At 40.0% G+C, this 24711-nt stretch overlaps 1 protein-coding gene across 4 annotated transcripts in view; it reads left to right on the forward strand.

Moving 5' to 3' along the window:
• Positions 1–1052: 1052 nt before the first annotated feature.
• Positions 1053–24711, forward strand: part of IL1R2 (interleukin 1 receptor type 2) — a 32866-nt gene continuing 9207 nt past the window's right edge. Inside the window, exons 1-6 of one of the 4 annotated variants that reach the window (XM_045828154.1) lie at positions 1053–1223; positions 1908–1945; positions 2065–2182; positions 14647–14771; positions 15591–15855; positions 22669–22849. In XM_045828154.1, the coding sequence (XP_045684110.1) occupies positions 1210–1223; positions 1908–1945; positions 2065–2182; positions 14647–14771; positions 15591–15855; positions 22669–22849 (741 nt within the window). In that variant the 5' untranslated portion in view covers positions 1053–1209. The remainder of the gene's footprint in view (positions 1224–1907; positions 1946–2064; positions 2183–14646; positions 14772–15590; positions 15856–22668; positions 22850–24711) is intronic. The other 3 variants (XM_045828151.1, XM_045828153.1, XM_045828152.1) reach the window with 3 other exon arrangements.

The raw sequence follows: 24711 nt of genomic DNA on the forward strand, positions 1-24711 counted from the left end.
ACTAAAAAGTGAAGACTCATTACTTCAACCCTTGCAATAGACATCCTGAGTGACTTTCACCTAAAACCTCAGGGGATTTCAAGATACTTTGGGACATTCTGTGCCTGATCTATTTCCCATCAGTTGGTGGAGAAATTGAGCCAATGTAGATGAGATGGTAAGATCAGGACTTTGTAGGCCCTGGGTGGGAATGAAGGGATATAGAAAAGGCAGCCATCATTCCCTGAGTGTGACTGCAGACTGGGGACTTTCAGCTGACTATTGGGTCTGAGGCATGAGTTCTTGAAAGCCCTTGTCAAGCAATTCTTGTGGCTCTGTGATGGAGTTTTCCCATAACAAGACATGAGGTTATATTAATTCCTCTTTATGGATCACAAGACTAGCAGTTATATTACAGCATGGCCAAATTCAGATTGCATGATTTCACTTCCTCTCTTTGGTTATATTAAGCTGTGGGCTTCCCTTGTGCTATTTAGTGAATAGAATCCCAACCAAGATAAGTCAGCTAGGACTGGGATGCTTGATGTCTGTGACCATAGAGAGTGTAGAGAAAGCTCAATTATTTTCATGCTCTTTATCCTGGGATGATGATATCTGGTGAGATTTTCCTGCTGGAGTGAATTTATACCTTTGAAACTTACTTGGCCTCACCCTAAATCTATAGCTCGCTCTTTAATCTTACCATGATGTAATATGGAACAAACACAAATATTCCCTCTGTCCTTGGAAAAAGAATAAACATAGATACAGTGTAACTTTTACCCCTTGCTCAACCAACTTCATTTTGGGGGTATTCAAAGCTTAATCTTCCTTAAATCCCATCCCACTGATTAAAGACTAAAAGTCCTTTCCTCTCTAATAGGGCCTCAGTTGGTCAAAGTACACACCACTTTAAAACCACCTCTCAGCTGGAAGTACATAAGTCTTAGCATCACAAACCAAAAGAAAAAAAAAACAGGGAAACTTACGCAGTTTCCTCAGTCACTTCCCCATCTGAGTGATCTTGCATCCAGCTCAATAGCCTGGGGTACTCCCCTGTCAAGAGGGAAAAGGTGTGTCCACAGTTACCCAGTCAGAGAGAGTGACACAGCCTGATTAGGAAATCCCTGGAGGATGAGAATATATATCCCTACCCTGAACATTGAGCTTCCACTGAGGTAAAAGTCAAGCCTGCCAGCCTTCCCCAGGCAGGAAGCAACAAGGTGAAAAATGCAGAGCTGCAGGTAAGAGGCTTCTGAGAGAGGAAGGGAGGGTGAGGGGAGACAGACCTGTGAGTAAGGATTCCAGAGCTCCATTCTTGGATGGAGACTCAGGCAGTTCTCCTGATGTCTCTGGACCTCATGTATCTCCTCTGGGTGACCATCCTCATTTCTGTGACCTTCACCCATGTGAAGACAACCTTGGCTTTTTAGGTCTTCAGATTCTCTGTCACCAAAGGGACTAGATCAGATGGTTTCTGAGGACATTTGATGAGTCAAAATGACAGGCAAAGTGCTGTGGGATACCATGAGAGGAAACAAATTGCTGTGTACAGGTCCCCGCCGCATGGGAAGCTGTGCCTGTGAAACTTACACTGAACTCAGAGATTTTCTCCTTTAGGAGGATCATGGGATTTTCTAGTGGGGCATGTTTTCTTTTTCAAAGTAAGTATAATTTTCTAACACTGGTTTTCTAACACTGGTTCTGGAGGCCAGCTGGGTACCAGCACTCATGCTTGTCTCAGAAGAGCCACAAGTAGTCTGGTGGAAAAGTGTGAGCCCTGGGGCTAAAGGGTCTGGGTTCAAGTTTTGACTTTGCCTCTTACTAGCTGTATGAGGTCATGGATGTGTTCATAATGTAACTGTCTTTAAAATATTCTGTACTTTAATGACTATGGAGTGCCATTTCAGTACATGTCGTTCACCCAGGGGCCAGCAGCTTACCAGTAATCAACAGCCAGGAAGAGGTATGTTTACTTTGAATATTCTCATGAAATAATAATAAACTGGGCATGATTCTTTAAAAAATATGTTTGTATCTCTATTATAATGAAACAAATTACAGAATTTATTTTTACCTTCTCAGTGCTTCAGTTTCTCCATCCATTCACTGTGATCTTAATGAGGAGGAGGACCACCAGGGTGGTGGGAAGAGTACATGAATCTGAATCAAAAAAAGCACTTAGAATTGTGCCTGGCACAAGGTGGGTGCTGCCTAAGTGCCTGCTCTCATTATTAGACATTCTCCCTCTTGAATCCCGTGCCCCTTTGGAAGCTTTTCATCTTCTTGGAACCCCAGCTCCATCAGGAGCCTCCTACCTCCAGGCCTCAGCTCTACCAATCATCTCTGAGTTTTCTCTTCTGTAAGCTGAGGCAGTTGCAGGGCTTGAACTTCCCAGTGCATCACAGCAGCTCATGTCTGTGATGCCATGCAGTCCATCCCACTGCCGCCAAGCGCACCCTCTTTCTGCTCTATGTCTCTGAACTCTACCTTCCAAAGAGAACAGTGTATTCCTTTCCACCAACACAGATTGTGTGATTTCACTTCCCAGTATGGTATAAAAGAGTGCCCCTTCCTTCAAATCTCATCGCAGTCTTATCCATTTTAATTGTATTTTTCATTTTTTAGCCTCTTTGATTATCCCAAAAAGTAAGAAGGAGGTCTCTGCCCATTTGTTCCCAGTTGGCCTGGGAGCTTCTTTCATGCCCTGACAGCAGGCCTTCCCTTCAACATCTCTACTCCTACTCCAACCTTCAAAGTCCAATTGTTTGACAACAAACAGCTGGGTAATCCAGAAGTTCATAACTTGATGTTTTTGGATGCTAGTTTCATTCATCAGAAGAAAAGGATGGATTAGAGAGCAGAGTTCTTTGTTATTTTTAAGAATCTCTAGAGAGTATTCATACCACCCAAATTTTTCATGAAATGTCAAGAGGAAATTTAAGAGTACTTGTACTTAACTGGGGATTGCAAATCTGAGTGTATTCAGGATCCATGCAGTAAGTCAAATCTGTGAGGCTGTCAGTGACAGGGCTTGTGGACAGCTGGACTGTGCTTGTTCCTCAGAAAAGACAGGCAATGAAAAATAACACCAACACTTTGGCTGAATGATGCATATCTATAAGTTGAATTGGTCTGTGAGTCCCAGTTTGTTAGCTTTGACAACTTGTGACAATATGACTTTGTAACCCTAAATTGAAGGAATGAGTATCAAATCCTGGCCTCACCACTTCTATATGTTTCCTCAGAGGAGTTAGTTAACTTTTGTAATCCTCAATGTCTTAATCTCTAAAATGAAAACAATAGTATGTAATTCATATATATTTGAAAAATTAAAACAATAATACATTTTCAAATTTTTCCTACTTCTTGATGGATGTTTGGTAATTGTTAACTATCAATATCATCATAATTGTCATCATCATCAGCTTTTGAGGTTCTGACAGCAAAATTTCAAAAGCCATTCTGAGAGGGCTGGGGTGAGCAGAGCACAAGGATTGAACATTGGCTCTCACTTCATGCACCTACTTTTTTAAGAATTATCCAATACTAATAATCAGTGCATCTCAGATCCCCTGGGAGTCTTGTTACTATGCAGATAATTCTGACTCTCTGGTCTGAGGTGGAACCTGAGACTTTGCATTTCTCCCAAGTCATGTCCTTGCTGCTGGGCTGTGAACCACACTTCAAGTAGCAAAGTTTCAGAATATTTGTGGTGAGGTTTTTTTGTTTGGGAGCAAGAAAGAAGTTAATGCAAAGTTTTGAATGGATCCTAAATTTCCTAGTGCTAATATTCACCTAGTGCTAATATTAAGAACCTTTTCTTAAATGTCTGAGGCAGGCAGAATTCTAAGGTGACCCTCACTGACTCATGGCTTTGTCTAAGCCCTGTCCCCTTGAATGGGGATGGGATATATGAATATGACGGAATGTCATTCCCATGATTCATTTCCCTTATAGGGCAAAGGTGAAGGAATTTTGCAGATGTAATTTAAGTCCTCAATTGGTTGACTTGAAGTTAATCCAAAGGAAGATCATCCTGGGTGTGTCTGAAACAATCTGTGGGCTTTTTAAAGGAAGGTCTAGACATCAGAACTGAGAGGTCAGAGAAATGTGAAATAGTATCTGGAGTCTTCTGTTGACCTAGAGAAAACAAACTGTCATGTTGTGTAGAGGGCCATGGGGCAGGGAATGGTGGGTGGCCTCTAGCTGCTGAGAATGGTCTTCACTGGCAGCCAGCAAGAAAGTAGAGACCTCAGTTGTAGAATGACAAAACTTAATTCTACCAACACACTTGCACTTGGAACAGGACCATGAGCTTTGATATAAGTCTGTGAGTCCTTGAGCAGAAAGTCCAACCAAGCTGAGACCAGACACCTGACCTACAGCAGTGTGAGCAAAAAAAAATGGTTCTTTTAAATCACTGACTTTGTGGCAACTTGCTACATAGCAATAGAAAATGAACATGATATCCCAGCTCTTCTCTTTGATGCATGCCAGTCCCAGTTATACTGCAATGATAACCTCAAACATCTCAGTAACTTAATACAACACAAGTTTATTTTGCTCGTGCTATATATCATCATTGGCCAGCTGTGTCTGATTGTGATGGCTCATCATAGCCTTTTGAGGATATTTAAAAGGACAGCTTACAGAGATCATCCATTTGATTCTGATTGTTTTGATACTAGTTCTGTGGTGGGAAATAGGTGTTTCTTCTGTTTAACAGAAGAAGAAACAGATATTTAGGAGTGAGGAAGTGGATCCATAGATAGTAGACCTCAGCCTCCTATCAGGATGGCCTGACCATTCTATGTGATTGCTATTGGCAAACAAGGGCTCAGGGTTCATGGTGACAGAAGAGAGGGTAGGGGGTAGGGCACCAGAAGAGAAATGGGAAGGCCTGGAAATGGCCCACATCTTTCCCACTTACTTTTCATGCCTATCACGAGTCATGTGGCCATGCTTAACTTTAAGGGAGTCAAGAAATGAACTCTTTTGTATATCTCAAAATAGAAAGATATTGGTGCACACGGTTCTCTCTACCACATAGTGTTATCCAGTAGGTCAGTTGGAGTGGTGGGGTAAGCACCAGGATTTCAGCTGGCTCAGTGTCAGGGAGCTGTTCTTACCACCAGGGAACAAACTGGCTAGCATCAGAAAGTGGAGAGAAGCCACGAGGGACAAGTGAGTGAATGCATCACTGATCCCAGCCCCAAGGTAGAGTAAATGTTTTCTTGGTGGGACTTTTTGGGCCTCTGAAAAACCTGTAAGTCTGGGCCATCATCAGGCTAATTGGTGCAGAAAGAGATTTTCTTGCAGAAAGAGATTTATCCATGTAGTACAGATAAAAACCAACTGGGGTTTTGATGTTTTGTGTATGTTTGACTCTGTTTGCTCTCCTAGCCATGCTGGACACAGGGCTGAGGAAAGCTGCTGCCTTCTGTGACTCTTAGAGGTCAAATCATTCCAGGCGGGCACATCTTCCAAAGAGTGAAGATGATCTAGCATAAAAAGAAAATGCCATCTATTTTGATGATGTAACAATTTTGGACAGAAATATTTGTAAAATGTATGTAGCATGGTCAAAACATATACTCATTGCAAATCAATGCCATGAAAATGTATCTTTATTAGCTCTTCTAATAAGAGTCCCATTTGTCTATTTCCTGAGACTCTTTTTCATCAGGAAAAAGGAATTAAACATATCGCTACATGTTATCCCCATCTTGGTGGGCTCAAATCTGCCTCTCTTGGAATTGTTCAATCTCTTGAAGGTAGATTCTCTGTCTTTCAGAATTTCTCACCTTGCCACCTTCTAGCTAGAAAAGCATCCAAGCATAGGAGAAGCTGTGTTTCCAAGGCATGATAGGGATGGTGGCTAGTCCACACCTGTTGGCCTATGAGTCTTTGCTGGCTTCCAGGGAGAAATCCCTGGCCTGGCTGTCATGGGTGTCCTGTTGAAACTACTTTTGAGTTCCATGTCTGGAAAAACTTATGGTGTGGTATTTCAACTGAGTGAGAGCCAATGCTATGGCTGATGTGGTCCCACTGTACTTCTCATTGGCTCCACAGGTCCTCTGCATCCTGGCCATGTCATCATTTCTCCCCCAGCTTAGGCTGGCCACCTGTGCAAGTGATACTCAAAATATTCACCCACCAGCAGGACACAAACACCAACTAGTCAGAATAGTTGCTACAGTACTATTGCTGGACCATGAGGATCTTCAGGGAGCACCAGGGAAGTTGGGGTACCAGAGTGGGCAGAGCTCAGGGCTTAAGTAACTGGTTATTCACCAACTAGTAAGCACATATTTCCACATTTGGCCACAGTGCTCCTCATGGACTGAGTATCCTGCAGTCTCCACTCTAGGTTACCTTGCCCTTCATCATGGTGGCCCTATATCAGCCCAGATCTCAGTTTACTTCCCATTCTCCATTCGAAGCACAGAGAAACATCTGGATGTTTTCTCCATTGGTGAAGAGCTGATACTAGCAGGGAACTAACATTAGATCTCTCTACCTAAACACGCCATGCCATTATTTTTATCCTTCCCTAATGTCCCCATTTGGCAATAGCTTCTTATTTTACTACAGTAGAATTCCCTGAGAGACCCAGTGTGAAAGCAAAGCAAAAGTACCTCTGCTTTTAGCTTCCTCCTCTCTTCTACCTTTTCTCTGTTGGCACAGTTTTTGAACCCAGAAAAGGGAGTAGATTCTTTTTGTTTCCTCTTGTGGCTTCTCGCCTTTCACCTGGAGACCCAGAGCCTTTCTACTACTTCCCCTTCCTACCAGGAAGAAAATTCCCCTATATCATATCCACTTCCTTCCCTACTTTGTGAGGAAGCCCTTGCTCTTGCACTTTCTTGGGGTCAGAGTGGTAGAAGCATCAAAGATAGTAAGAAGGGTAATATATTGGAAGACAATTATAATATTCTCCTTATTGCATATGTTATACACTGTTTCATCCTAGGAAAAGAGGGTTTTGAACAAAAGTTAAGCTGTTCTTCATGATTCAGGGGACTCATTATGGAACATCGAGTGTTTTGTGCTCTGATATCCTGATATCCTGAGTAGAGCACAGTGAAGTGGAGGAAACTGTTTGTGTCTGCTCTTAAGGCCTCTGATTGTTGTGCTCTTTGGTTCTTGCATCTGTCTTAATAGTTTTTTGTCTCCCCTGTTATTGGTCAATCAGTTGCCACATGTTTCTGTGTGTTTTCTTACACCAGCCCTCTCCCTGTTTCTAATTTGCTACCTCAAATCTGCTTTTGATTAAGAATTTTTGGTCACTTATTGCTGCATAACAACTGCCCCACAAGTTAGTAGCTTAAAACAAATATTTTATTCTAATTCATATTCTATAGGTCATGAATTTGAGAATTCAGCTAGGTGATTCTGCTGCTTCATGAGGTTCAATTGAGTTCAAACAGTGGTTCTCAGCTGGAGAGTCTAAGATGGCTTTAAATAGCTGGCACCCGTGAGGGGATTCCTGTGAGTCTGTACATAGGTGGAACTGTCAACCTGATCCTCTACATGTGGTATCCCTCGCAATGTGGTCTCAGGAGATTCTACATGGTGGCTGGTTTCCCTCAGAGCAAAGGTCCCAAGGAAACCAGGTGGAAGCTATATGGCTTTTTCTGACTTATCTTCTGAGTTCACCCAGATCACTCTGTTGTTAGAGTTGAGTCACAAGCTGGCCCACATTCAAGGGAGGTGACCTGGATTCCAACTTTTGATGATGGGGTGGCACAGTCATATAATAGAAGCATTGTGGAATGAGAGATGTTGCTGTGGCATCTTTAGAAAATACAGTGAGCTACTCTGAGAAACTATAGCCATGCTCACACAAATAGAGAGAAAGAGGTTCTGAAAGAGGGCTTCCACCTTCTCCTAGAGTAAAATACACATGCCTCTGTGCCAGAATCCTACTGGCTATTTTTCAACTGCTTAAATTCTTTTTGTCCTTGTTTCTTTGGCCTGTCGTATAGTTTAAATGGGCAAGTTTTCTGGATGATGGATGATTCAAATATTTGAAGTGTTTGCCACACTCAGATTATAAGAGACTGAAAGCATCATTTGGTTTAAAGGATGTGCATCTGCTCATAACACCTCCTGTGCCTTGTCAGCACAGAGTGTCAGTTACTAGTCAACACTACCCAGTGAGTACCCCTATAAGCTGGAACTCCAATACTCAGGACAACTCAGGAGACTTGAGTCCTGGCTCTGTCATTTGCTCTTTTAGGGACTTAAGCAAATGAGTGGACCCAATCTGGTGGTTATCTGATTAAGCCCCCTGATTCAGTGCTTTAGAAATGGAAGCTGTGCCCAAGACTGAAGACTGAGTTCAAATTCAGATTGACTTAGAATCCTAGGGTTTTACACCTTGGAGGTGTAATAGCTCTTAGCATCCCAACCCTTGCATTTTAGTGATTTAGAAACTGTGACCTAGATTGTGTAAGTGGCTTGCCCAAGAACACATAGCTGATTAACAGACTGAAGGTGGGATCCAGCTTCAATCTCCTGTGTACTTAAAGACTTCCACAATGATATCAGCCTGAATGAAAGCATCAGAATTCTGTGGTAGGCTTTGGATGTATATGTGTTTATGACTGTGTGTTTACATGTCAAACATCCTTCTATAATATGGATGTGCACGTAGGCTTATTGGTTCCATTAGATAAAATTGTACACCTTTACAGTATAGTAGCTGGTGTTAGCTAAGTTAATGAGTATGATACCAGACAGTTCTTGGGCTGTGTGAGGGACTATTAGCAGGAGTTAGAATACAGACAGTGGAAGCTCTGAATTCTCACTGAGCTTTGGTAGCTGTGTGTTCTTGAGCAACTTACTTACCTCCCTGAGTTTTGGGGGATTGCTTCTGTAATAACACTGTTGAGAGCAACCACTTGTTGAGGGCATTCTCTTTGCCAAATCTGTGTTGACCTCTTTATATACCACATGCCATCTAACCCCCCCTGTGATGTAGGTCAGGCTACAGCTGTTTCACAGATTAGCAGACTGAGCCTCACAGAGGCAACAGAATCTTTCTGCTGGCACCAAACCCTCCAACTGGCAAAAAAGGCAGACAGGAGTTTCCCTGCCCTCCTCTGTCAGACTCTACAGTTCATGTACTTTCCACAGTGCTCCCCTGTATAGACTCCCTGAGTCTCAGGACTACTGGAAGATCTAGATTTCTTCTGAGCTGCCCCAAGGGTGGAATCTATCCAATGAGTAGAATTTAGGGGAAAAAATTTGTATTTAGAAATAACAGAGAAGTTTCTGATCATGAGTCCTCTTTTGAAGTTGGAAGTGTCCATTGTAAGAAGGGTAGCTTGTCCAGCTACAGAGAATGTTGGGTTTGAGAAGGCTGTTTGGCTGAGCTGCTAAGCTCAATGGTTTCTGGAGCCCCAACCAACTCCAGGTTCTGATGGTTCTACAGAGAAGAGAAAGAATATCAATTCAGATGATTGTATAGGCTCAGACTTACATCAGACTTTGTCATTCCATTAGCTCTGTGGCCTTGGGTAAGTTACTTACCCAAGTTATTTAATGTATCTGTATTTCCATTGCTTCATGTTTATAATAGGGATGATTTGCTCTACCAAACACATGAGTTCTGACCTTTAGAGTTATTCATAGCAGTGATCCCTCTTACACAATTGTCAAGCTGGGAAAATTTGAAGCTTGGTGAATTTGTATTGTGGGTGTTGGGGACCTAATGGGTAGAGCTTCCATTTCATTCACTTTGATAAGGAGGGCAACTGTTCTGGGCTAGTGGAGTGATCTTGTCCAGGGTTTGCCTGTGAGTGGGCCTGTAAAAACGAGGAAAGTAAGGAGGTGTCGTCAGTTGATGGCCCGGCCTGCTGAGGGCTCTGAATGAGTCAGCCTTATTGGGAATGAAGTATATGAACAGAGGATTTAAATGAGTGGGAAAATGAGTTGTTTTCCTGAAACTCTCAGTCAATGAATGATTTTTAGGGAAGAAGTTGGTCAAGTTCAAAACTTTTGACAGGTATGGTTTTAGGGGGATAAGATACTTGTTGGCAGAAAGTAAAATAAAAGAGAGTGTGTGTAGCCATTGGTGGAGGCAAGTCTTAACCTGTTCAATTTTTCTCCTTGAAATTCAGCCCACTCTGACAAAGATGGGTCTTTCTGTGCCATGGCTTCCAGTAAGCCATTTGTCTTCTGAGGCACCTCCAGAGCCAAGGACATCGAGATGCTGTCATTCTGACACAGCCATACAAACCAGAAACAGTCCCACTGTGCTGATCTGAACTCCCTTAATTCTGGGGGTTGGTGGGTGGAGGAACTAGCTTGTCTTTTCTAAAGAACAAAATTAGTTTATGGAGAACTTATTAAGGGTTCTGCTTTGAGCAAGGACAGTTTTCAGCAAAAGCTGCCTTTCACCTGGTCATATATTTCTCTATAGCTCCTTCCATATCACCAAACTCCTACCATTCTGTGTATTCCAGAGACTTAGTTCAAAATACTGTTTATTTTGTTTTACTTTAGCATTTACAGAATTTTTCCAAGCTTAATTTTTATGTAAAATATTTATTTTCCTCATGTGTTTCTGAAGGTTTATACCATATGCCTGAAACAACATTTTTGGGTTTTTAGGGATTGATTATACAAACTGGAGGTGACTAAGTAATATGCATAAGTCTTGATAGCTATTTGACTTCATAAATATTCAGGATCTGTTATCTTGTTTTTGGATGACCGTATGGTCTGACTCAGAGTTTTTAGACTCAGTTGCCTGAAAGCTTTCAAAAGGAAGGTGAAGATAGAAATAAAGAAAAGTTTAATTTTCTGGGTGAATTTCCACCTCTGTGATTCAGTGCAGTGTCATCAGTCCTTTCCACCTTTCTATATTCTTTCTCCTTCCTTCAACTCTTCACACATTTATGTCATTGTTTAAATGCCTGGCTCTGTTGGTTTTTAGTTCTAGTTCTTTGTTTTCTTACATTGGGGATGGCAAAACATGGTTATTTGCCCCCCTCCCCCAAAATAAGGATAGAATTGTAACTCAAATATTTGGTATGTGCTGCCCTTAACATTTTTTCTTCCAGTAGAATGTCTACTCAGATTCAAGCAGAAATGTAGAATTTTCTGTAATTTAAAGACACATTTAAAGAAAGTAAGGCAGGAGAATAATGTTTTGCTACAAACATCTGCAAACAATTTTTTTTTTCCTCTGGGTCTGCCAAAAACTTAACTGTTTCCCACACTATGGCAATTTGGGTTCCAGCCTTTCTCAGAGGTTTTGATTAATGAAAACAATTGCTATGATGTGTTTGTGGTTTCAAGTCTGAAGCCACTTCCTGGAAAGTTCATAGTAAAGCAGCTATTTTGCCAAAGTCCATAGAGAGAAATCAATCTTCCTGGCAGTGGGGGTCCTGGGTGGGGGCCGGGGGATGGGGCATGACTATTACTTGAGGAGGGCAATATTAGGGTCCTCCTCAATTTAGAGGACCCTAAATTGAGGGTCTTGCATTTATTTTATCGAAATAGGGTCCTTGTTGAAACATCTCTACTTCTAACCCTGACTAGACGTGTGATTTTGAGAAGAGGGTTAACGCCCAACTTATTTGCATCACTTGGGAAAGAAAGTGATGGCACTAGATATCTCTAAGGTTCTTCCAGCTCTGCAGCTCTGTGAAGCTTCAGCTAGTAACTGCCCCTGAAAGAGTGCTGCCTGACTTTCTGGTGTAAAAATAATTTAAAACATGGTCATAAACCCTCACATAATCCAAGTCTAAGCCTGTACCTGATTCTTGGGGAAGGGAGGCTGCTTTCATCCAAGAGGAGGCTGAACAGCTCCTTTTGCCTTTGAGTTAAAGGTACTTTTCAAGGGCAGTAATCAGACTGATGACTGAAGTTATCAGTTCTGATGTTCAACATCAGAAACAGGACCAGCTGGAACATAACACCTGATAGTACCTGGCAGGGCTTTTTACCCCAGGGTCCTTTTCATAAACTCTGCAAAGTTAACATACTGGGGTTAGGTACGGCTGTGCATGACAGAAAACCTGAACATGTAAAAGAAGGCTATCTGGGATGGGGGCAGGCAGCTCCATAAAGCCATGGTCCTTTCGTGTGGCCCAAGGTGGTGACTGTAACCCAGCCGTCATATTCATATGGAGCCAGCAGGAAGGAAGACTGGTGGAGACTTTTAAGTAGACTTCCCAGGAGGATATTACATTTCCACTTGCATTTCACTGACCCAAATTTTGTCATGTTGCCACTCCTAGTTGCAAGGGAGGGTTGGAAATACAGTCTTTGTGTAGGATAGTGATTTATTTAGTTAAGACCCTGGTAGCTCTATTATTGGGGAAACAGGGAGGACAGATATTGGAGGAAGAAACTAGCAGTATCTGTCACAGAAATGATATTTTTGAAGAGCAAGGGCTGTGGAATCACCAATCCTGGGTTTAAACTTCACCCTCTGCTTACTAGCTATAAGATATTGGCCAAGATACTTAAGCTCTTTAATCTCTTCTGTTATATCACCTGTAAAATGGGCATAATATTCACATAATGGGGGTAAAATAGAAGAACAAATACTCAGAGTTTAGCACAATAGCTGTCACTGTTACACTATTCCCTGCATCAGAATCTTTGACTTCTTTATTTACTTGGATATGCAGTATTAGTTATACCTGGTGTATGTAACTCCCACTTCTTTCATATCCTTACCAGAGAACTAGTGAGTCTGGCTGAGACCAATATAACTGGGGACAAAGCAACTTGGTTACTACTGATATGACCTTTTTCTAAGTGTCCTTATGAACTGGAGGGTAGTGTTACAGGTAAAGTTACAGAAACATTTGTGTATCAGAAACATGTGAAGGATAGGACTATGTAGGAGTAGGAAGAGCTTAGGGGAGGTAGTCCTGGAGCAGATATCCAGCTAAGGGGAAAATCTCACTGCCCACCTCTGACTCTGAGTCTCTAAAATGGGGGTTTAGACTACAACTCTGAGACTGTGCTTCTGATGGTCCTGACTGATGAGGGAGGGTTCCTAGAGTGCAAGGATCATTTCTTCAGTTTAATAGCCCTGTCCTGGCCAATTAAGAACTATTTGGGTTTACTGTGAGACATTCAGAATGATAATCTGTTCCAGGAACAGAGAACAAGTCAAATTTCTTCAAGGAAATGGGGGAGGGGTGGTGGTAGGGATTTTTTTTTTTCTGGACTTACTCATCATTCCCAACTTTCTAGTAGACTCTCAGTCAGAAAGTACTCCCTGGTACTTTCTGGGATGGGGCTTTGTGTAGGCCATGGAGGCTGTAAATAACACCAGGGCTCTGTCCTCATGGCTGTCCCCACCCATGGGTGCCAGATGAGAAACAGGTATGGCAGATGGCATGACTTCTCCTATTTCTTTTCCCTCTTGGAGTAACTTTTCAGTTCCTCCCACTAGAGGTGGGGGCATTTCTCCATCCCACTGATAGCATGTTTGGCCCTGTGACTTGTTTTGATTAGTGGAATGTAGGCAGACAAGAGCAAGCTAGTTCTTAGCAAGACTGTGAGTGTTTTTGCTCACATTAATTGCATTTTCCCATCACATGAGAATACTATCTCCCAGAAAAACACTGATTCAAGGAGGACGAGAGACACATGAAGCTGACTTGGATGCCATCTGAAGCTTGGAGCCAAGCCTAATCCAGCGAAAATGAGTGCAGCCAACTTCCATCTGACCCATAGACCTGAGAGCAAGAATAAATGACTGTTGATTTAAGCTAATCAGTTTTGGGGTTGTTTGTTAGCAGTATTGTTGTGGCAATGGTTATCTGATACAACAGGCAATTGCAAAATAGTGTGGGAGGGCCTACAGGGAGAAACAGAGGCATCTGAACATCTTGGGGACATTCATGCAGAGGAGGGATGCTTCATAGACTTGTGTACATTATTCACTTTTGGACCTCATGTTGCTTTTTCCCTGTGATGCCCTATAGCAGAGAGTTAGCAGTATATAGACTCCCCAAGTATTTGTCAGAATTGTATGTAAAATAAGACTTCATCCATAAGGATTAATGTATAAAGACTATAGGAAGACTTCTCTGACAAGTAGAATGAGAACCTTTTGACTTGTAGTGATTCATTCACTCATTCAGTCATTCAAAAAGTAGGATGATGACTAAAATGAAGTAGGATTCCTCTGCACATAGAGCTTACCTTCTAGAGAGAGGAGTCACGGTTGATCATAAATACCACAGAGAGCAATAGAGCAGGAAAGGAAAATGTGGAGTATTGGGGTAGAAGAGTGGTTCCATTTTCTACAGGAAGATTAGAAAGTAACATTTGAGCAGAGAGACCTGAAACAGAAGAGGACCCAAGCAGTGGCCTTAGCTGAGGAGAGGGTCTCAGGCTGAGGGGCAGGGAGTACTAAGGTACACTTCAGGAGAGACAGACACTTAGTGTATGGAACCTCCAGGCCAAGGCTGTTTTTAAGTGCTCTGTGGATTTGATGTTAGATGTGTTCAGTGACTATAGCTGTAGGGGAGCAAATCCCCAAATTGTGAGTTTTCTTGTTTACAAATCTAGGCAAAAAGGTTTCTATTATTAAGTGAAGCTTCCAGAATCCACCCCTGGCAACATCTTCAAGGGGTTCTCTCTTTGGATGTTTGTGCCTCCTGGTGACCCCTCTGTGTTCTTCTCTAGGCTACTGAGTGCTGGACCTAAGGTCTCCACTTTCTGTGCTCTCTGGAAGCTGTTGGAAACAATGTTCTTGTACCTGTTGATAATGGGTGTTTCTGCCTTCACCATTCCGCCTGCGGAACACATGGGTAAGAAGTGACTCAGCTGGAAAGTGCTTGCCTGCAGCTTCTCTGGGGAAAGCAGGTGTTTTATGTAGGGAGATTTTGTTGTTATTAAAAAAAACAAGGTGTGATTATGAGAAGGGAAGGGATATAGGGGATGGCAAGATGGGTAAAAGTGGGTCAAATATATGGTAGTGGAAAACTAGACTTCGGGTAGTGAGCATGTAATCGAGTATACAGATATCAAATTAAAATGTTGTACACCTGAAGTTTATATAATGTTGTTAACCAGTGTTGCCTCAGTAAATATAATACAAAAATAAAGAAATGAAATGCAAATAAAAAAATCAAAGAATGAAAAAAAGTAAGGTGCCTTGCCTTGGTAAATGACAACTGCTTCCCCTAGCCCATCTTCCATGCTCCCCTGGGCATCTGCCATTCCTGCCAAAGGAGTGAACCAAACAAGTTGTGTTTTGCCCTTTGTAAAAGATGACTTTGGATTTTAATCACTCATCCTGTCAGGACTAAGCTCTTTAGAAAAAAGTCTGAAGTCAGATAAGATCTACTTTAATAATGAGTCAGAAAGTAAAAAATATGGCCAGATGTTTTAATTATTACTTTTCAGCATCATGTGAACCTGATTTAACTTTTCCCACAGAATGTAGATTGGAATTGATGGCAGCCCAAAGTTTCTATTTAGAAGTTTTGAAACTTTTCTAACAAAAGGAGTTAATGGGGGTACCCAGGATATGGACCACTTTGTTAAGGGAATGCTGCTTCTTTGGATGTGCCCATCAAAGGGAGGTTTAGGACACAAAGCCTGACTGTAGTCTCTCTGTTCTTCAGTGATTTCAGAAAACTGCCAATTCCGTGGCAAGCATTTTAAAACCGACTTCAAGGTGGAAGGGGAACCAGTGGTCCTGAGGTGCCCCCAGGTGCGGTATTGGCTGGGGGCCTCAGCCAGTCCCCACGTCAACCTGATGTGGCGTAAAAATGATTCTATGAGGGTGGTCTCAGGGAAAGAAGAGACACGAATTTGGGTCCAGGATGGTGCTCTCTGGATTTTGCCAGCCATGCAGGGGGACTCTGGCACCTATATCTGTACCATCAGGTAAGCCCCTCTGGAATGAGGGTGGGTGTGGGAGCTCTTAAAGAATGTACTCTTGTACAGTTCTTCAGTGATGACCTTCATTTTAAAATTCAGTGCACAGGTGAGAATCCATCTTATGTCCTCTTCACTGTTCTTGCAATTCCTCCTGTGCAAGAGCCTTTTCCCAGCTGTCCTCATGGCTCCTCTCTCCCATCATTTAAGTCTTTGCTCACTTGTCATATCTTTAGCCACTTTATCTAAAACAGGACTTCTGTCACACTCTCTCCTTAGCCTATCATCATTTTTCTTCATCTGACACACACATATGTGTGTATGTAGTTAATGTTTGTCTACTCCATCGGAATGTAAACTCCAGGAGGACAGGAACCTGGCCTATTTTGTTCACTGCTGAACCCACATGAACACAAGGAATAGATATAGAACATGGAATAGAATTTCAGACTTGGATGAGATGTTAGGAATAAGTTAATCCAACTGCTTATTCCATGTGTGATAGAACCAAACTCACTTATGAAGTTCTCCCAGGTTGCAGATGTGGAGCTGAGATAGGAACCCACAGCTTCTGACACAAGTCTAGTCCCTCTCCTTCTTTGTCTTACTGCTTTTTTAAAAATTGTGTTAATGTATGCATAACATAGAATTTACTATTTTAATCCTTTAAAAGGTACAATTCAGTTGTGTTCATTCATATTGTTGTGTTACCACAACCACAATGTGGCTCCTGAACACTTTTCATATTCCCAAACTGAAAATCTGTTCTGCTTAAACAATAACAACTTCTCATTTTCTCCTCCCTCAGCCCCTGGCACCCACCATTCTACTTTCTGCCTCTATGAATTTGACTACTTTCAGCACCTCATATGAGTGGAACCATACAGTAGTTGTCTTTTGATAATTGGCTTATTTCACCTAGCATAATGTTTTCAAGGTTTATTCATATTGTACAATGTATCAGAATTTCATTCCTTTTTAAGACAGTAATATTTCATTATATGTATGGACCACATTTTGATGATCTATTTATCTGTCCATTGACACTTATATTTCTTCTGCCTTTTGGCTGTTGTGAATAATGCTATAATGAATGTGGGTGTACAGGTATCTGTAGAATTGGGTGGGTTATATGGTAATTCTGTGTTAATTTTTTGAGGAACAAACATACTGTTTTCCCCAGTGGCTGCACTGTTTTACATTCCTCTAGCAGTGTACAAGTTTACAATGTCTCCACATCCTCACCAACACTTATTATCTTCTGTGTTTTTTTTTCTGGGGTAGGTTGTGGTAGTTATAATAGCTGTCCTAATGGATATGAAGAGTTATATCATTGTGATTTTGACTTACATTTTCCTATTGATTAGTTATGTTGAGCATTATGTCTTTCCATGTGCTTTATTGGCAATTTGTGTATCTTCTTTGGAGAAATGTCTGCTCAAGCTTTGCTCTTTTTAATTGAGTTGTTTATTTGTTTTTGAGTTATAGTAATTTTTTATATATTCTGGATTTTACTCTCTTACCATATATATGATTTGCAAATATTTTCTACCATTCCATGGGTTGCTTTTTTACTCTGCTGATAATGTTCTTTAACACACAGAAGTTTTTAATTTTGATGAAGTTCAATTTATCTATTTTTTACTTGGATGCCTGTGCTTTTGATGGCACATTCAAGAAATAACTGCCGTGTATAATGTCATAAAGATTTTCCCCTAAGAATTTTTATAGTTTTAGCTCTTCTAAGTCTTTGACCCATTTTGAATTAAATTTTGTATATGGTATAAGGTAATGAATGGCCCAACTTCATCCTTTGCATGTGGATATTTAGCTTTCCTAGCACCTTTAGTTGAAAGACTGTCCATTTACCATTGGATGGCTTTGGTCTAGCTTGCTGCTCTGTGAAAGAGAAAGTTATAGGTTTAATGTTGGAAATCTTGAAAATTTACTGGCTTATTTCTTCTGAAAAGATTAGGGCCAACTGTTGGCCTGATTAAGAAATGGGACTCCTGGCCTTCACTCTCCAGCTGTAGCCTGTAACCCTCCTGAAGGTTGAAACCACCCCCCCCACCAGGCAACTTTAGAGTCTCTCCAGATTTCATAAACCTATTTGATTTAAGGAGAAGCCATACCCACGCACACTGACATTTAGGAACAGAACCAAAGAAAGTGACATTCTTAGCACAAAGTTATTACTGGTGAATGTGAGAATTTCACACAATATCACCAGTCCCAGATTCTTACATGGGGTGTGTGTGTGTCACATTCTATCAATGAAAGCAGGCAAGCAATGTCTTACCTCTACATTTGGGAAATATGGGTGTGTGATTTTACAGTAGCTAAAATGTATAGTGTTTCTTTCCTTTCTAGTCCGAAAAAATCCTATTTTTTCCCTGAAGGAACACTACTAGGAAAACTTAAAAGTGTATTAGAAAAAGAATAAAATTTGGAGTCAGGTTTGACATGGATGTGAATCTGACCCCTCTCATTTTCTATCTGGTAGTACTTTGGTCTGATAACTGACAATTATGGACCTTAGTTTCATCTTCTGACTACCACACTTTTGCTGTAGAGGTTTGTTGTGAGCGTTCTGTGAAATCATAGCATGTGAGGCATCTAGTAATGGGACCATCAAAGCAGGTGGTCAATAGATAAATAGAAATGTCTTTTCTTTCCTCAAAGGCAATATTTATTGATTACTGAAGTGACAATATGCAAAATCCACAAAGGCATGGGCTATATCATGTTTGTCTTAAAGACTATTTCTATACTTCACTAAAAAATTGTACCTAATATCCTTATTTTATGTTCTTCTAGAAGAACAGAGATGTGGAATTGAGGGCCAGTAGAAATATTCCTGAATCTGGGCCAAACTTCCTGAGCGTGCAGAGAGTTTACCTAGCTGATATCTAAAACTCTCTTCTAGGCAGAGGGCATGAATTACCCTGTCCCTGTTATTTTTATAATCTTGTGATCTAGAACCCATGTGGCCCTTCTTTGAATCAGGGTGGGGAAGATGCTGCAGCTGAGTAAAACAGGCCTCAAATCTCAGTGGCTTTTAACAACAAAAGCTTATTTATCACACATGAAACAAGCTCTGGATTGTTTGGCCAACACTCAGGGACCCAGACTGAAGGAGAGGTTGTAATCTCAAACGTTGGTCATGGTACCCAGAGAAAACTTGTTCTGAATCTCTCCTGGCTAATAAAACTTTGGTGTAGAAGTGATACACATATGACTCAGTGACTGAAGTCTTATAACTGCACCCTCCCACAGTGGGGCTAGGACATGTAATCCCATTGTGTGTTCAGGATTGGGAGAACTGGATATATGTAGTGAACAATATACATGACTGTCACCTTTTTGCTGAGGGTATACAAAACTACATGAGGAATATGAGTGGAGATCAAATTACTCCTCAACCTCTCTCTCTATTGGGTTATTTTCATGGAGTATCTTCCTCAAGGGGAATTATCAGATCAATAATGTGAATAACTTTCAATGAGTCTAGTCTCTTTGTTTCTGTCTAGTAAGCTTGGTTTCTGGAGATACTGTCCTAATTTAAGGGTTTTCTCAGGGCCATCCTGGGTTTCTAACCTTGGTTTGACATCTTAGTAGCTATAAAGCCTGAGAAAATTACTTAATTTATGTATACCTATTATTCTTCATCTAAAAACGATATGGTAATAATTCCTAACTCATAGTGTTGGAGAATAAATGAAATAAAGTATGTAGAGCACCAGCACAGAACTGGCTCCTCACCTGTCTGCTCACCTGGAAGAGCTGCTGGGTGGATTACTCACAGATGTACATTGTTCTATAGATTTGTCTTCATTCATATTTTCCCAACTTGCATTTTTCAAGGTGGCAGTTAACTTTTTATATTTCTTTGTGCATAAAATGTCTGTTCATCTCTTTTTTCTATTTATAAAACAGATATGAGTGCAATATAATATTGGCTTATATATTTGAATTCTTTTAACTTTCAGATAGTAAGATTTTATCACATATTTCTTTCAAATGATATTTTTCAAATATTTTAAGTATATTTTATTGATGATGCTATTACAGTTATCCCACTTTTTTCTCCCCTTTGTTACCCTCTTCCCCATGGACAATAGGGTACCACTATTCCCTCCAGCAACACCCCCTTAGTTCATGTCCATGGGTTGTACATATAAATTCTTTGGCTTCTCCATTTCCTATACTATTCTTAACTTCCCCCTGTCTATTTTGTACCTACCAATTATACTTCTTATTCCCTGTACCTTTTCTCCCTTCTTCACCTTTCTCCTCCCTGCTGATAACCCTCCACGTGATCTCCATTTCTATGATTCTGTTCCTGTTCTAATTGTTTGCTTACTTTTTCTTTTTGTTTCTGTGTTTTGTTAGGTTCAGTTGTTGATAGTTGTGTTTGTTGTCATTTTACTGTTCATAGTTTTGATTTTCTTCTTTTTCTTAGATAAGTCCCTTTAACATTTCATATAATAAAGGCTTCGTTTGATGATGAACTCCTTTAACTTGACTTTATCTGGAAAGCACTTTATCTGCCCTTCAATTCTAAATGATAGCTTTGCTGGATAGAGCAATCTTGGATGTAGGTCCTTGCCTTTCATGACTTGGAATACTCCTTTCCAGCCCCTTCTCGCCTGCAAGGTTTCTTTTGAGAAATCAGCTGACAGTCTGATGGGAACTCCTTTGTAGGTAAGGTAACTCTCTTCTTTTCTATTGCTGCTTTTAAGATTCTCTCTTTATCTTAACCTTTGGCATTTTAATTATGATGTGTCTTGATGTGTTTCTTTTTGGGTCCAACTTGTTTGGGACTCTCTGATCTTCCTGGACTTGTATATCTATTTATTTCTTCAGATTGGGGAAGTTTTTTCTCATTATACTTTCAAATAAGTTTTCAATTTGTTGCTCTTCCTCTTCTCCTTCTGGCACCCCTTTGATTCAGATGTTGGTATGTTTAAAGTTGTCCCAGAGGTTCCTAAGCAACTCCTCATTTTTGGAATTCTTCTTTATTCTTTTCTGGTTGAATGTGTATTTCTTCTGTTTGTTCCAAATGGTTGATTCAAGGCATGGTTTCCTTCCCTTCACTGTTGGTTTCCTGTGGATTTTCCTTTATTTCACTTTGTATAGCTTTCACTTCTTCCTTTATTTTGTGACAATACTCAATCATTTCTGTGAGCATTCTGATTACTAGTGTTTTGAAGTCTGCATTTGATAGGTTGCTATCTCCTCATTGCTTAGTTCTTTTATTTGAGTTTTGATCTGTTCTTTCACTTGGACAATATTTCTTTGTCTTGGCACACCTGTTACATTGTAAGGGGCAAAGCCTTGGGTATTTGCCAGAGCAGGGCAACACACTTCATTGCTTGTGGTGCTGGATCTGGTGGAGGGGTCAGAGAGGGAACAATGTTGCTTGCTCTGCTCTCGTTCCATTTTCAGTCACTTCCTCCGCTTCCTTCAAGTGAATGGCACCCTTCCAGGTGTTGTCCTGGTGCTAATTCCTGGGTGTATGGGCTTGTGTACATTCTAGGACTCTTTGGCCACCTCCAACAGACTCTCCTGAGAGACTGGCAGTTTCTTCCACCATCATAACCCTCACAGGTTTTCACAGCCAGAGGTTATGAGGCTATATTTTCCCCAGCACTGGAACCCTGGGTTGCACAGTTTGTCTTGGGCTGGGATTACTCACTCCCCAGTTGTTGCTCCTGGTTTTTATCTGAAAGTGAATGTGGGACCATCTGCTCCACCAACTGCTGCCTTAATCACCTGGTCTGCCAGCAGCTGCCTGGCTTCTGGTCCTCTCTGCCCCACTGCTTGTCTCCACCCCTCCTACTGGTCTGGATGAATGTTTCTTTAACTCCTTGATTGTTGGACTTCCATACAGTTCAATTTTCTGGCAGTTGTGTGTTTTTTAAAAAAAATTTGTTGTTATCCTTCTTTTGATTGTATGAGGAGGCCAAGTGTATCTACTTATGCCTCCACCTTGACCAGAAGTTCCAAATTTTGTTTCTTCTTTGGGCATTGATTATTTTCCTTTTTGCAGTGCTAGTCTCCCCATCCCTCAGCATACTTTCTCATTGTCTCTGTTGATGTTCTATGCTTCTTAGATAGCTAGAAACTTAGTGAGATAATATATTTTATGGTTTTCTACTTAAAATTAGTTTTAATTAATCTCCTTTGTCCTTCCCTCCATTACTTATACTGTTTACCCACTTCTAGTGTCTTGATAGAAATATGATTTTGAAATTATAGGTAGCCCAACACCCCAAAGCTAAAATCTAAACAAATTTATCAAGTTAATTTTCCCCAAGCAGTATTGCAAAAATCTTTTATAGATTTTATACAAAATTCTCATCAATTTTCTGAAATTAAACTTCAGTTGCTAAATGATTCCCCAAAGAAGTAAAGGGAATTTTATTTCTATGGAGACAGTAGCTTTTACAAAACAATTTCTTCATTTATATATGGTTCCCTGGACCAAGAAGTTGGTGCATTTACTCAAAGAGCCCCAGAAACTGGAAGGGTTTAGGCCTTGGGGATTTCTCAGTGCCCCAGATGGTGTTGAAATCAGGCTTGTAAAGGGTCCTTTGGGAAACACACAGGATATAACACCATTCTGTATAACATTTATGATGTGGTGCTTTCTTTTGTCTCCTAAGCATTCAAAAGGATCATGGACAGAATTGCTGCAGTACTAATTAAGAAAATGCAGAATGCAGAATTTAATGAGAGTAGGAAATTGTTTTTAATTTTATTTAGTTTTACTTTTATTTGCTTTGCCATTTATTGCTTTTCTTTTCTCTTTCAAATTAGAAACACTTCTTACTGTGATGAAATGTCCATTGAGCTCAGGGTTTTTGGGAAGACAGAAGTTTCCCTGCCTGTCATCTCATATCCACAAATTCTAACCTTCTCAACCTCTGGGTCATTAGTTTGTCCTGAATTGAGTGAATTCACCCACAACAAAACTGACATGAAGATTCAATGGTACAAGGTACATTTTTAAAAATTGGCAGTTAATAAAATGTATTTTACTGCCCATAGGAATGATATAAAATGTCCATTCTGAAAATAACATTTGCTTTTATATTTTTGTTTTTTTAAACTAGTTAGTTAAAAAAGAGCCATGATAAATATGTTCTTTTAATCCTTATGTGGGTTGGATAAGGATCCTAACAATAGTGAGATGAGAATATGAAATGAATCCAGAGTAAATAACAGCTGAAGTAGATAACTTTTACTCTATTTGTCTGTTAAAATTTAGAAAACAATTGTTGGCTTATTTAACAACTTTATACACATATCACTTTTGGGTTAAAGGAGTAAATAGAAACACAATTTCTTCAATTGCCTGGTTGAATAAATATTATCATCAGATCACGTAGGTAGACCAGGTAGGGGCAAACCATAGCCCAGGGCCAAATTGAGCCACCACCTGTTTTGCAAGCAAAGGCTAGTTTTAACTTTTTTAAATGGTTAAAAATAATTAGAAGAAGAATACTACTATATGACATGTGAAATGATATAAAGCTCAGATTTCAGTGTTCATAAATAAAGTTTTACTAGGACATGGCAACACTCATTTGTTTTCATGCTTTCACATTGCAACAGCCTAAAGTGGATTGTAGGCTTAAAATACTTACTGTCTGGCCCTTCACAGAACTTGATATAGAATAGACTGATATTAGAAAGTACAGTTATTTGTTTAGTCATTGATAGAAATTAACCCTTTAATCAGGAATTAGGTCCATTTAAAAAACATACATGGAAATAATGAGACAAGTATATATAACATTATTTACTAACATAGTTACTGAATCATTGTTTATAATAAGATGCTAGAAACAAGAAAATGTTTGCTCTTAGTGGTGACTCAGTTGATTGGAGCATCCTCCCCTTACACCAAAAGGTTTTGGATTCAATCACTAGTTGGGGTATATACAGGAGGCAACTGTAGATGTTTCTCTATCTCCTTTCCTCTCTCTAAAATCAATAAGCATATCCTCAGTGATAATTTAAAAAAAATGTTCAGTGTTAGGAATTAAACTAATTTTCTCTCATAAGAACAATGAAATATCACATAGCTATAGTATTTAGAAAGATGAAATTATTTTATATATATTAACATAGAAGAAAAATACAATATTGTTATAATTAAAAGGCTTTAAAGGTTATATGTTGTATTTCCTAGTTATATAAAAATATGGTTTAATATATTTAAAAATCTGGAGGAATATACACTGAAATAATAATAGATGTTTTGAAGATAAAGGATTCACTTTCTAGTTTTTATAAGTCAGTGTTATATATTTTTTTCTAGTTGTACTACTTTGCTAATCAGCAAAAACATTGAAGGTATTTCTGTAGTGTAAAGGAAGAAGTGAAGAACTTTCTTTTACTTAAGAAATATATGTATTATTCTTTAATCTGTACTCAATCTATATAAACCTAATTTTCTAGTATAGTCTCAATCAACATTATCTATAATTTTTTCATAATTTTCAAAATGTGCCTTTTCAGAAAAAAAGAATAGGTTTAACTAGCTGACTGGTCTTATTACTTCATAAGATATCAATGAATACTGAAAACTTTTAAATGATTTTTTTGAAGTAGAAGAAAGTGGCCAGCTTCTATGAAGTAGCCAGTCCAATTAAGCAATTAATTCTTTTTTGGTTTAGGAAGAGTATACATAGGACAAGTAAGAGGTTGTACCTGTGGAGAAAAGAGCACAGGTTCTGAAGTTGACCAGTGTGAGATTACAACCCCCTTTTTTTTCATTCAGCAATTGTGTAGCATTGGCCAAGTTATTTCATCCTTTGAACGTGCTTCCTCTGCAAAGTGGCAATTAGTCATTCC

Source organism: Phyllostomus hastatus, unplaced genomic scaffold (genome assembly GCF_019186645.2).
Source record: "Phyllostomus hastatus isolate PE091 unplaced genomic scaffold, TTU_PhHast_1.1 phas_scaffold_78, whole genome shotgun sequence".
NCBI lineage: Eukaryota > Metazoa > Chordata > Mammalia > Chiroptera > Phyllostomidae > Phyllostomus > Phyllostomus hastatus.